The 13,933-nt window shown below is 37.2% G+C and overlaps 1 protein-coding gene across 5 annotated transcripts in view; it reads left to right on the forward strand.

Annotated features, from left to right (window-relative positions):
• Nucleotides 1-11,406, forward strand: part of LOC110446098 (MYCBP-associated protein-like) — a 55,821-nt gene extending 44,415 nt beyond the window's left edge. For 4 of the 5 annotated variants that reach the window (XM_021491066.1, XM_021491068.1, XM_021491065.1 and 1 more), the window contains 4 exons: nt 1,263-1,307; nt 7,119-7,225; nt 8,373-8,582; nt 9,017-11,406. In XM_021491066.1, the coding sequence (XP_021346741.1) occupies nt 1,263-1,307; nt 7,119-7,225; nt 8,373-8,582; nt 9,017-9,109 (455 nt within the window). In that variant the 3' untranslated portion in view covers nt 9,110-11,406. The remainder of the gene's footprint in view (nt 1-1,262; nt 1,308-7,118; nt 7,226-8,372; nt 8,583-9,016) is intronic. The other variant, XM_021491067.1, reaches the window with a different exon arrangement.
• Nucleotides 11,407-13,933: the final 2,527 nt, after the last annotated feature.

Raw genomic sequence — 13,933 nt, forward strand, 5'->3', positions numbered from 1 at the left:
ATTTACTTTATGTTATTACCAAACATTTTAGCTAATAACTTTAATATTTGAAGTTTAAAACCAGTGACAACTGTCTAGATTCATAAATACATACCTTGCAAAGGCTACAAAATTACTTTTTTGGCAGGTTTAGTGGCATATTTGAGTGTCACAGCATCAAGAAGTTGACAACCGGAAGTTTACAAACCAAACCGGTGACTCAAAACAGAAACGCCCCTAGACATTTTGCCCCTGTGTAAAGTATACATTTTTCAAAAGTTAAATACCTGAACATTTCATTTATCTAAAAATCTGTCATCAGTTCCTTATTAAACTCATTCAGTGGCCCAGCAATTAGCCGGAACATATTTTAGATAGGAACTACAAACATATGAAACACTTGCTGATTGGCTGATTTAGTTGTGTGAGTCCTATAAGGCCTCAGCTTTTTTTTTTTTGGGGGGGGGGGGGGGGGGGAGGGGTCGATTAAAGGGGGCTGGTTAGTCTCAACTGTTATTAAGATGGGGAGCTACACCAGATGAGGAAACCTAAAATAAGGGGATGGTTGACTAGGAGGTAACTGAACGCTGGATATTTTTTTACTTGAGTATTCAAATCTGTAGTTAGGAGAAGGTTGACAGATCAAGAAGGCTGGATATTTTACACATATTATTCCTTCAGCACCAAAACAACATATATCATACAATATATATATAATACTTATACCGGGAAACTTTTGCCAAGTCAAGTTATAGATATTATTATGGTCCTATATATAACACACATCCCTGCCAGGCGGGGCTTCATTAAATTTGTCATCAATAGCAATGTGTGTTATAGGACCATAACAACATTTGCTAAAACAAATTCTTTTCTTAAAACACTGCCGTCATTACGGAGGGCAAGAAAAGGCGTAATCTAAACTGCTGCAAAATTGTCCCGGTATACAGTATAAAGTATCTTCTTAGCTCAATAGCGCAATGTCTTAATCCTATTTCTCTTTTTTTTCTCAACGTTTTGAAGAATGTTTAATTTTTGGAAGTGATTCTTGAAAAAAAAAAAAAAAAAAGGGAATTCACCTTTTTCCGATTAAGGGTGTTTTTGTTTTTACCAAATGGAATGACAAATTTCTTAATATCATTGAGAATATGGCCAAAATTAAGTACCAAATATATATACATAAAGAGCACTGTCACCATATGTAATACATACATATAAATTATCATGCAGAAAGTATAACTATGTTGTGTTTTATTGTCTAACATCATATTGCACCTCTACAGCTCTCACTGACAGGACACCTCCTCACGTCACACATCCAAATGAAGGTACCGGGTTGTAGGAGTGCATGACAGTAGTTATCTCCCCTCTCTGACTGTGTTGTGTTTTCTTCCTTGGGTGCATTCACTTTGCAGCAGAACCCCTGAATATAATTTTCACAGAGCATATGTTTCTTTCTGAGATCTGTAGTTGGGTATTCAATTTTTCCTTTAAAGTAGAAGAAATCTGTTTTCTTGTAAATTTGTAGCATGATTCTTTCAATGACAGTTGCAGTAGAATTGTCTCCCTTGGTCAGCGTACAATCAATCTGGTGTATTTTTTATCCCTTTCGACGGGAACCATAGAGGAAATTCAGAAGTGGAAGAAATACTGAGTTTGGTTAATGTGAGAGTGGATGTAATTCTTATTTTAAGAATTTATTTTAATGCTCATAGAACCCAAAAGTTTAAAGTGGTGAAAATTTCACGGTTTCCAGCGTACAGTAAAACCCTGCTGACTCGACCTCATGGGTCCAGATCAAGCGATCCAAGAGCATGTGGAACTTGACGGATCTGAGGCTAGTTAGATGTTGTCCTGTTTCCTTTAGGTGGGACGGCAGGCAGCAGAACCTCTTCTAGTTTCACAGATAGTGGATGATATAATTGAAGTAAAAAATAAATATAATAAAGATGACAGTATCTAATAAGATATAAAAATGACAATGAAAATATGTAGCCATTGTTATTTAGAATAGGAATTGAACAAACGTACCTACTGTTTAGGCATTGTATTAAGTATTCATCTATTGCAGTATGTTAATTTTTCGGAAATATCAAAAAGAGGAGAGGAACTGTTCGGTATATCTGAAATGCAGAAAATGTTAAATCTGCATAATCATGATGATTGCTAACAAAATTTTAAAATTTTAAAAATCAAATAGTATTCAAGTTGGAATATCTTTAAATCTTTAAAGATGTTCGATAATCAGATATGTGATTTCCACTTAATTATATAAAGTTAATATTGTCATGCTGAATATCAGGTTTTAAGCAAGAACAACCTTGCTAAATAAACCATAGGCATTAATGTGAAACTTTGTCGGTAAATAACAATTATTCCTACTCTTCGTTAATTCAACTGTTAGTTTGTTACATGGTGATAGTACAGGTACTTAACGATACTGCCTTTAATCCTTTAACTATCTGGCGTCCCGCGCACACCTGTATACACCCAATGAGCATAGACGTCAGTCTGTGCCCCTCGGGAATGTGTTCGACACGCATTTGGTGTGATGCCAAGATGTGACTAAGTGTTCAACAAAATGATTGGATAGATACTAAAGCAGGCGGAGATAAATCAGAGGTCAAGGAACACAGGATATTCAATACTAAAGCATTCGGAGATAAATCAGAGTTCAAGGAACACAGGATATTCAATACTAAAGCAGTCGGAGATAAATCAGAGTTCAAGGAACACAGGATATTCAATGCTAAAGCAGTCGGAGATTATTCAATGCTAAAGCAGTCGGTTACTTTACAAGTACAGCAATATTAGTGTTGTCCCGATGATCGATTTATAATCGATATCTAATCGGAAAGGCAACCGATTCCCGACAATCGATTATGAGATTTCAACATCGATGAAACTGGAAGTGCGAGTTCTACTTTCATTTTCATTTTCAAGAGAGAATGGGAGTTCTATGTCATTTTACTCTTAACTATAACTTCTTACCAATCATGGTATTTTAACATAATTAATTGCAAAAAATATAAATGATAACTGTTCATCAATAAAGATTGTTTCGTTGAAATGGTATGATAAAAAAAAAGATACGAAACTACGCAGAAAAGTTGAAATTTCATTGGTTGTATTAATAAAAGGAAAAGCCATTGTTAAGAAAAAAGTAATAATTTTTTAAAGGATTATGTAACGGTAGGCTAACCGATTAATTATCGAAAATCGATCAATTGACACTAACCGATTATATCCGATCATCGATGTTGAAATCTCAACACTAAATAATATACATGTATAAGAACACAGTTGGGACCAAGTTAATTATTCAACAAAGAGGGATATTCAAATAATACAAGTTTGAATAAGTGGGGTTTCATTGTATAAATATTGTAGACTAGTAGTTCTTTCCTCTTTTGTTATTGTAGAGTTGTTGCCCTTGATATGTGAACTTTAAGGATACATTCATATTCAAAGTACTTAATTTTATCTGGATGCATGAAGAGTTGAAAAGTATTATCGAAATTGCCATAAGAATATGGGTTTGTGTCATGTTGCTTGTGTAGCTAGCTGACATTAGGCCGACTTGTAAGGGAAAATCTCCTGTGTTGTGTTCTTGGCTCGCTGACATTAGGCCGACTTGTAAGGGATATCTCCTGTGTTGTGTTCTTAATTGGCTCTCTTACATTAGGCCGACTTGTAAGGGATATCTCCTGTGTTGTGTTCTTGGCCCTCTGACATTAGGCCGACTTGTAGGGGAAAATCTCCTGTGTTGTGTTCTTCGCTCTCTGACATTAGGCCGACTTCTAAGGAAAATCTCCTGTGTTGTGGTCTTGGCTCTCTGACATTAGGCCGATTTGTAAGGAAAATCTGCTGTGTTGTGTTCTTCATTCTGTTACATTATCAAGAAGGTCAAAGGTAAATGAACATAGACAACTATTAGGCCGACTTGTAAGGAAAATCTTGCGTGTTGTGTTCTTCATTCTGTTACATTATCAAGAAGGTCAAAGGTAAATGAACATAGACAACTATTAGGCCGACTTGTAAGGAAAAGCTCCTGTGTTGTGTTCTTGGCTCTATGACATTAGGCCGACTTGTAAGGTAAATTTCCTGTGTTGTGTTCTTGGCTCTATGACATTAGGCCGACTTGTAAGGTAAATTTCCTGTGTTGTGTTCTTGGCTCTATGACATTAGGCCGACTTGTAAGGGAACTCTCCTGTGTTGTGTTCTTAATTGGCTCTCTTACATTAGGCCGACTTGTAAGGGAACTCTCCTGTGTTGTGTTCTTAATTGGCTCTCTGACATTAGGCCGCCTTGTAAGGAAAATCTGCTGTGTTGTGTTCTTGTCTCTCTGACAGTAGGCCGACTTGTAAGGAAAATCTTGCGTGTTGTGTTCTTCATTCTGTTACATTATCAAGAAGGTCAAAGGTAAATGAACATAGACAACTATTAGGCCGACTTGTAAGGAAAAGCTCCTGTGTTGTGTTCTTGGCTCGCTGACAATAGGCCGACTTGTAAGGGAAATCTGTTGTGTTGTGTTCTTGGCTCACTGACATTAGGCCGACTTGTAAGGGAAATTTCCTGTGTTGTGTTCTTGGCTCTCCGACATTAGGCCGACTTGTAAGGAAAAGCTCCTGTGTTGTGTTCTTGGCTCTATGACATTAGGCCGACTTGTAAGGTAAATTTCCTGTGTTGTGTTCTTGGCTCTCCGACATTAGGCCGACTTGTAAGGAAAAGCTCCTGTGTTGTGTTCTTGGCTCTCCGACATTAGGCCGACTTGTAAGGAAAAGCTCCTGTGTTGTGTTCTTGGCTCTCCGACATTAGGCCGACTTGTAAGGAAATCTCCTGTGTTGTGTTCTTAATTGGCTCTCTTACATTAGGCCGACTTGTAAGGGATATCTCCTGTGTTGTGTTCTTGGCTCTCCGACATTAGGCCGACTTGTAAGGAAAAGCTCCTGTGTTGTGTTCTTGGCTCTCCGACATTAGGCCGACTTGTAAGGAAATCTGCTGTGTTGTGTTCTTGGCTCGCTGACAATAGGCCGACTTGTAAGGGAAATCTCCTGTGTTGTGATCTTGGCTCTCTGACATTAGGCCTACTTGTAAGGAAAATCTGCTGTGTTGTGTTCTTCATTCTGTTACATTATCAAGAAGTTCAAAGGTAAATGAACATATACAACTATTATCCTTATTTTTACAAACCCATACAAATACATAGATCAAAGTTTAATCTGAACATTAGTAGTACTGTGGCTGCTGTGAATAGCGGCCGGTCCAACTAAATTTCGAAATTTAAAGTTAAATCAGCTTCTTCAGTATATCTCAACCTTGTAAGGGAAATCTCCTGTGTTGTGTTCCTGGCTCTCTGACATTAGGCCGCCTTGTAAGGAAAATCTGCTGTGTTGTGTTCTTCATTCTGTTACATTATCAAGAAGGTCAAAGGTAAATGAACATAGACAACTATTAGGCCGACTTGTAAGGAAAATCTTGCGTGTTGTGTTCTTCATTCTGTTACATTATCAAGAAGGTCAAAGGTAAATGAACATAGACAACTATTATCCTTATTTTTACAAACCCATACAAATACTCTCCTGTGTTGTGTTCTTGGCTCTCTGACATTAGGCCGACTTGTAAGGAAAATCTCGCGTGTTGTGTTCTTCATTCTGTTACATTATCAAGAAGTTCAAAGGTAAATGAACATAGACAACTATTATCCTTATTTTTACAAACCCATACAAATACATAGTTCAAAGTTTAAACTGAACATTAGTAGTACTGTGGCTGCTGTGAATAGCGGCCTGTCCAACTAAATTTCGAAATTTAAAGTTAAATCAGCTTCTTCAGTATATCTCAACTATGTGCTATTTTGTTTTGTTAACTTTGTGCTATTAAATAGATATAATCATATAATTTATACAAAAAAATCTACCAAAGTCAAAACAAAGTTCCTTACTTATAAAGATTTTGTGCTTTATTTCATTAATTTAGTTGAGTAAGATAGTCTTTTTGCCGTGAAAAACGCTGCAAAGAAAACCTCCCTTATTTTCACCTCAATTCCCTAAAAATGATTGTAAAACTCACAGATTGGTCTCCAAGAATTCTGGCATGTATGTTCTTGGGAGGCATATAGCATGAACATAATCTATTAGCTATCTATACATTGTTAAAATGATACAAATGCATGGAGCTGTATGTGTTTGATCTGCTCAGCAAGGTGTCCACGTGATCCATGCTAACAGGGATCAATGTAGGTCTCTTTTTATGCCAGTGTGTTAATCATTGAACAATCGTTGGGGAACCACTTCTAGAGTTCAAACACACTCTCTACATTCTTGTCCTATTTGTGTTGCTTTAACAAGGGCGTGTCTCATCACTAGGGGTGACTATTCCGTCTTTTCGTATTGCAGAGTTATCTTCTCTTGTGAGCAGGGATTGGTTGTTACGTCATTTGTTTGTGAGAGTAACGGCATCAATATTTGAGAAAACGACGTAATTTTCTCACACGAACCAATGACGTAACAATCAATACCTGCTCACAGGAGAAGATAACTCTGCAATACGCAAAGACGGACTTACTGTAGGGGAAGACACTATTGGTATAGTTTTAGGATTGTGGTATACTACCACGGTAGTATTGCAACTATTGGTATAAGGTCATTTTTTTTGTCTTCAATATGTTAGTCGCCATGCCGTCTGCTAGCATGTTTATCAAACATTCCAACAACACTGAGAATAAAGTATACTGTAACATTTATGCAATTAAAGCAAACACACGACTGAGACTAATATGTGATAGTGACCAGCGCGCTCGACTCCACCTGTCGAGGGCGCCTTAATGATAACGACTGAATTATCAGTACTCGTAATCGCACGGTGTGATTAGAAAACTGCAACTTTTAGCAGTTTTGAAACTATCGATTATTAAGCATACCATCGACGATTGTTATCTAGTTTACGAAGTTGTCATTGATAAATCAAACCGAGAGGTGTACAATCCCAATATATCGATAGTACGATGTATCGTTACACCACAACTCATCACATTCTAAAACAAAAAATGTTTATGGCAAACTAATTTCTTCAAGGTCCTACTGTTTCTTAAAACATGTTTTAACAGTGTAAAGAGACCTCTGATTGACATATTGTAGGCGACTCCAGGAGCAAGTCCAAGGCAGAAAACAAGGTAAAGGCTCCACCAGAGAAGGGAGGCAAAGCACCAGCCAAAAAGGATGAGAAAGGGGCCAAGGGAAAAGAGGTAAGGGGCCAATGGCAAAGAGGTAAGGGGCCAAAGGGAAAGAGGTAAGGGGCCAATGGCAAAGAGGTAAGGGACCAATGGTAAAGATGTAAGGGGGCCAAGGGGTCAGGCATCTATGGTAAAGAGGTAATGGGGCAAAGGGGTCAGGGATCAACGGTAAAGAGGTAAGGGGACCAATGGCAAAGGGGTCAGGGATCAATGGTAAAGAGGTAAGGGGGTCAAGGATCTCAGGGATCAAGACCAAAGGGGTTAGGGATCAATGGTAAAGAGGTAAGGGGGCCAATGGGTCAGAGATCAACGGTAAAGAGGTAAGGTGGTCAAGGATCTCAGAGATCAAGGCCAAAGGGGTCAGGGATTAATGGTAAAGAGGTAAGGGGGCCAAGGGGTCAGGCATCTATGGTAAAGAGGTAAGGGGGCAAAGGGGTCAGGGATCAATGGTAAAGAGGTAAGGGGGCCAAGGGGTCAGGCATCTATGGTAAAGAGGTAAGGGGGCCAAGGGCAAAGGGGTCAGGGATCAATGGTAAAGAGGTAAGGGGGCCAAGGGGTCAGGCATCTATGGTAAAGAGGTAAGGGGGCCAAGGGCAAAGGGGTCAGGGATCAATGGTAAAGAGGTAAGGGGGCCAAGGGGTCAGGGATCAACGGTAAAGAGGTAAGGGGACCAATGGCAAAGGGGTCAGGGATCAATGGTAAAGAGGTAAGGGGGTCAAGGATCTCAGGGATCAAGACCAAAGGGGTTAGGGATCAATGGTAAAGAGGTAAGGGGGCCAAGGGGTCAGAGATCAACGGTAAAGAGGTAAGGGGGTCAAGGATCTCAGAGATCAAGGCCAAAGGGGTCAGGGATCAATGGTAAAGAGGTAAGGGGGCCAAGGGGTCAGGCATCTATGGTAAAGAGGTAAGGGGCCAAAGGGGTCAGGGATCAATGGTAAAGAGGTAAGGGGGCCAAGGGCAAAGGGCTCAGGGATCAATGGTAAATATAGGTAAGGGGGCCAAGTGCAAAGAGGTCAAGGATAATGTAACTAATTTACTTTAGGTGTGTAAGTAGTTGTGAAATGTATTTAAATATCTCCAACACAATATTAAAGATTGAGAAATCAAGAAATGAAGGGTACACTTTGAAATGACATTATGTACATTTTGCCTTTCTCAGGCTGCCAAGGCAGAACCTAAAGGAAAGACCCCACAACCCCCACAAAAGAAGACCCCAAGCAGGGGTCCGTCCGCCACGCCAGGGCCGGGCTCTATGATGGCAGAGAGTCGTGAGCGGACGATGACCACCCCCACCAGTACACCTCATAGTCCTATACCTGACGCTGACCCTGTGCTGTATCGCAAATATAAGGAGAAACTTTATACACAGGTAACACTGTTCACCTGCTCTCGTTGAAATCTTTGTATAGTCTGGCACAGTATAGTACTAATGCCTTGTTTTTCTCACCAAACAATCAATCAAGGTAGTGTACGGCTCGGTCTTCCTTAACATACTTGCCAACCCCTCCCTGTTTTGGAGGGAGACTCCCGATTTTGGACCCTAAAACTCAGCATTTTTCACCAGTGAATTTTCTAAACTATTCTTATTTTCTAAGATCCAGTGAATTTTCTAAACTATTCTTATTTTCTAAGATCTTCAGACTTATGATTTCATCTGAGATGAGCTTAATTGAAAGATGCCATTCAAAATTGTTATTTTTGCCTTGGGGTGTACATACAAACATTTTATTGATGTTTTTAATTCTGAACACAGGTAATATCCCCCATGACCACCTCTTCATGTACTTTTTTTATTTATTACAGACTACACTGATCATGGCAGACACTTTACAGAAAATGGAGGATGTGTTTGAAGAGGTTTTATGCAGTGAAGATAAACCGCCGCTCGCTTTGTGATTTTACTAAAATTTGACTAAAAACTAAAGACTTTGGAAAACAATTCTGTGCTATCAATCCTGTACGAACAACAGTTGTTACTCGAGATATATATTACGCTTGAATATAATATTTAAAGCTACATACAGTGCTTATCCTATTCCCTTAACTCATTCACCCCTGGAGAAACATTTAAACTCTTCCAATTCAAAGGTTGGAATAGTTCATTATGAAATTTCAGGGCGGAATGAGTTAATATGAAGGAAAGATATTTCTTCCAACAGTGAGAGTTGCTTCCCTTTGGAACAGGTTATCCATAGCAATTTTGTCGCTTTATATTATGGCCACTGAATTTTTTTCTTGAGAAATTATCAATATATTTCTAAAAACATTCAATGGGATATTTAATTATTTTCTGTAAACATTAGATGAGAATTTTGTTCATATATTTACTTCTATTTTCTTCTTATATTTCTGAAAGCAAAAGATGAGCATGATACCTTTTGGGAAGGGAGGCAACTTGTACTGTTGGATTTGAAAGAGGTAAAAAAGAATCAAGTTATAAGTTAAGAAAAATGTAGTAAGATGAATCAAGCTTATTATGAAGTACTGTATTTTCAATCAATAAAAATCATAATAATAACCTGAAATGATATTCAAAAAGGTATTCTGCCTCTATAAATATGGATGTTTAAAGTTTGTGAGAGTATAAAAAGTGAGTTTTCATTACTTGATTTGTAGTAAAACTTACCATTTAGCTATTCTCAAAACAGGGGTCGACACTAACACTAATCCGCTAGTCCTGGACTAGTAGATTTCAGCAAGGACTAATGAATCACCTTTCCTAGCTAGTCCTTTGGACTTGTGAAAAATATGATCATGAATTAGGATTTTCCTTTTTTTTAAATCTTTTATAAAAACTGCTTACCATAATTAAGGTATATTGCATGATAATTATCAAAACAAAATTCCTAAAACTTCACCATTTTTTTATGGCAGTAGTTATTTTTAGTACCCTACAGTCGATAACTTTTGATGTTCCATGCTGTAGATCACATTGTTTCCCGATCAGGAAATCTTGGACTAGTTACCCGGTACATTGACAAAGGACTAATAAATAATCTATATAACTTGTGGAATACTTAGTAAAAAAAGTTGGTGTCTAACCTTGCAAAAGCTTTCGGAAAACAATTTGATGACTCATTCAACAAATAAATTAAAATGCTACATATCCTGTTATTTATAAGGGATATAGTGAGTTCCGTCCAAATGATACTGAGTTTATATCAAACTGTTTTTTACATTTTTATAGAAATGACTGTGATATTTTTTGTTTATATTGACATAAATTATGGAACAGTGTATCGGTCTTATATTTATTTATTATATATAATTCATTCAGACACCGAGACACAACTGACAAAACAATGAATTTAAGAAACAATAACAATTTTATTTTCATTTATAACATAATTTGCATCAACATTTGAACAGTTGTCGTGTTGACATACAATGCAGTGATGTGATTCTTATCTTTTCAGATTTTTTTTTATTTTAAAACAATTTTAAAGTTCTTGATTTTATCTGGAATATTGAAAAGTTTCAAAATGGACAAGTTGTGTTCTTCCCTTTTCACTGTCTAATCTATAAATGTGATTTCAGGTTGTCAGATTAGACAGGTTTCACTGTCTAATCTATAAATGTGATTTCGGGTTGTCAGATTAGACAGATTTCACTGCCTAATCTATAAATGTGATTTCAGGTTGTCAGATTAGACAGATTTCATTGTCTATTTTATAAATCTGATTTCAGGTTGTCAGATTAGACAGATTTGACTGTCTAATCTATAAATGTGATTTCAGGTTGTCAGATTAGACAGATTTCATTGTCTATTTTATAAATCTGATTTCAGGTTGTCAGATTAGACAGATTTGACTGTCTAATCTATAAATGTGATTTCAGGTCGTCAGATTAGACAGATTTCACTGTCTAATTTATAAATGTGATTTCAGGTTGTCAGATTAGACAGGTTTCACTGTCTAATCTATAAATGTGATTTCGGGTTGTCAGATTAGACAGATTTCACTGTCTAATTTATAAATGTGATTTCAGGTTGTCAGATTATACAGATTTCACTGTCTAATCTATAAATGTGATTTCAGGTTGTCAGATTAGACAGGTTTCACTGTCTAATCTATAAATGTGATTTCGGGTTGTCAGATTAGACAGATTTCACTGCCTAATCTATAAATGTGATTTCAGGTTGTCAGATTATACAGATTTCACTGTCTAATCTATAAATGTGAGTTCAGGTTGTCAGATTAGACAGATTTCATTGTCTATTTTATAAATCTGATTTCAGGTTGTCAGATTAGACAGATTTCATTGTCTATTTTATAAATCTGATTTCAGGTTGTCAGATTAGACAGATTTCATTGTCTATTTTATAAATCTGATTTCAGGTTGTCAGATTAGACAGATTTCACTGTCTAATATATCAATGTGATTTCAGGTTGTCAGATTAGACAGGTTTCACTGTCTAATCTATAAATGTGATTTCAGGTTGTCAGATTATACAGATTTCACTGTCTAATCTATAAATGTGATTTCAGGTCGTCAGATTAGACAGATTTCACTGTCTAATGTATAAATGTGATTTCAGGTTGTCAGATTAGACAGATTTGACTGTCTAATCTATAAATGTGATTTCAGGTTGTCAGATTAGACAGATTTCACTGTCTAATCTATAAATATGAATTGTATATGTTATATAAAACCAGAAATACAGATGGAAGAATAAAGTGATTTTTCTTTACGATATTTTATTTAAACTGTTGTTTGTTGTTTGTTTTATTAAGGAATAACCAAGATTATTTTGGGGGATTATACAGTATTCCGTTCCCAAAAATGTGTGTACTTTCATAAATCCCCTGTATATATCTTGTAACCCAAAAATTAATTCTGCATTTAAATCCCCCATCTGTTCCCCTGGGGGACTAGGTTTGCACTCCGTCTCTCTGTCCATCCCTCTGCTTCATAGAGTTTGTCTGGGGCATATCTTCTATACATAGAAGTTGTCTGGGGCATATCTTCTATTCATAGAATTTGTCTGGGGCATATCTTCTATTCATAGAATTTGTCTGGGGCATATCTTCTATTCATAGAATTTGTCTGGGGCATATCTTCTATTCATAGAGTTTGTCTGGGGCATATCTTAAATACTATTTCACATAGAATATGCCTGGGACATATCTTCTATACATAGAGAATGTCTGGGACATATCTTCTATTCATAGAGTTTGTCTGGGGCATATCTTCGATACATAGAGTATGTCTGGGGCCTATCCTCTATACATAGAGTTTGTCTGGTGCATATCTTCTATACATAGAGAATGTCTGGGACATATCTTCTATTCATAGAGTTTGTCTGGGGCATATCTTCGATACATAGAGTATGTCTGGGGCATATATTCTATACATAGAGTATGTCTGGAGCATATCTTCTATACATAGAGTATTTCTGGGACATATCTTCTATACATAGAGTATGTCCGGGGCATATCTTCTATACATAGCGTTTGTCTGGGGAACAACTTCTAAACATAGAGGATGTCTGGGGCATATCTTCTATACCTAGAGTTTGTCTGGGGCATATCTTCTATCCATAGAGTATGTCTGGGGCATAACTTCTATACATAGAGTATGTCCGGGGCATATCTTCTATACATAGCGTTTGTCTGGGGAACAACTTCTAAACATAGAGGATGTCTGGGGCATATCTTCTATACCTAGAGTTTGTCTGGGGCATATCTTAAATACTATTTCACATAGAATATGTCTGGTGCATATCTTCTATACATAGAGTTTTTCTGGGGCATATCTTCTATACCTAGAGTTTGTCTGGGGCATATCTTCTATCCATAGAGTATGTCTGGGGCATAACTTCTATACATAGAGTATGTCTGGAGCATATCTTCTATACATAGAATTTGTCTGGGGCATATCTTCTATCCATAGAGTATGTCTGGGGCATATATTCTATACATAGAGTATGTCTGGGACATATCTTGTATACATAGAGTTTGTCTGGGGCATAACTTCTATACATAGAGTATGTCTGGAGCATATCTTCTATACATAGAATTTGTCTGGGGCATATCTTCTATACCTAGAGTTTGTCTGGGGCATATCTTCGATACATAGAGTATGTCTGGGGCATATATTCTATACATAGAGTATGTCTGGAGCATATCTTCTATACATAGAAGTTGTCTGGGGCATATCTTCTATCCATAGAGTATGTCTGGGGCATAACTTCTATACATAGAGTTTGTCTGGTGCATATCTTCTATACATAGAGAATGTCTGGGACATATCTTCTATTCATAGAGTTTGTCTGGGGCATATCTTATATCCTATTTCACATAGAATATGTCTGGGACATATCTTCTATACATAGAGTTTGTCTCATATTTTAGACATTTCAACGCAGTACCACAAGCTAAGGCAGATTACGGTTTAACACTGTTTAGTACACAGGATAAAATGTGTTGTGTAGGATACATATAATATGCTAGAGTCAACATTTGGTTATGACCAGATAACAGATTTCCAAAGGTTGACAGTTATTCCAGACGAAAACACAATACTTGGACCAAAGAGATCCCAAAATAAAAGGAGAGACAACTTGAACCAACTAAAATCGGAATCTCAACTATAGGTCTGGTTTGGTTTTGTTTTGTTTAACGTCCTGTTAACAGCTAAGGTCATTTAAGGACGTGCCTCCATGTGCGTCAGAGACAGGGTATATTGGTGTACTTGCCTCCTTGTGAAAGTGCGGATCTA

This window comes from Mizuhopecten yessoensis, unplaced genomic scaffold, assembly GCF_002113885.1.
Source record: "Mizuhopecten yessoensis strain PY_sf001 unplaced genomic scaffold, ASM211388v2 scaffold2515, whole genome shotgun sequence".
NCBI lineage: Eukaryota > Metazoa > Mollusca > Bivalvia > Pectinida > Pectinidae > Mizuhopecten > Mizuhopecten yessoensis.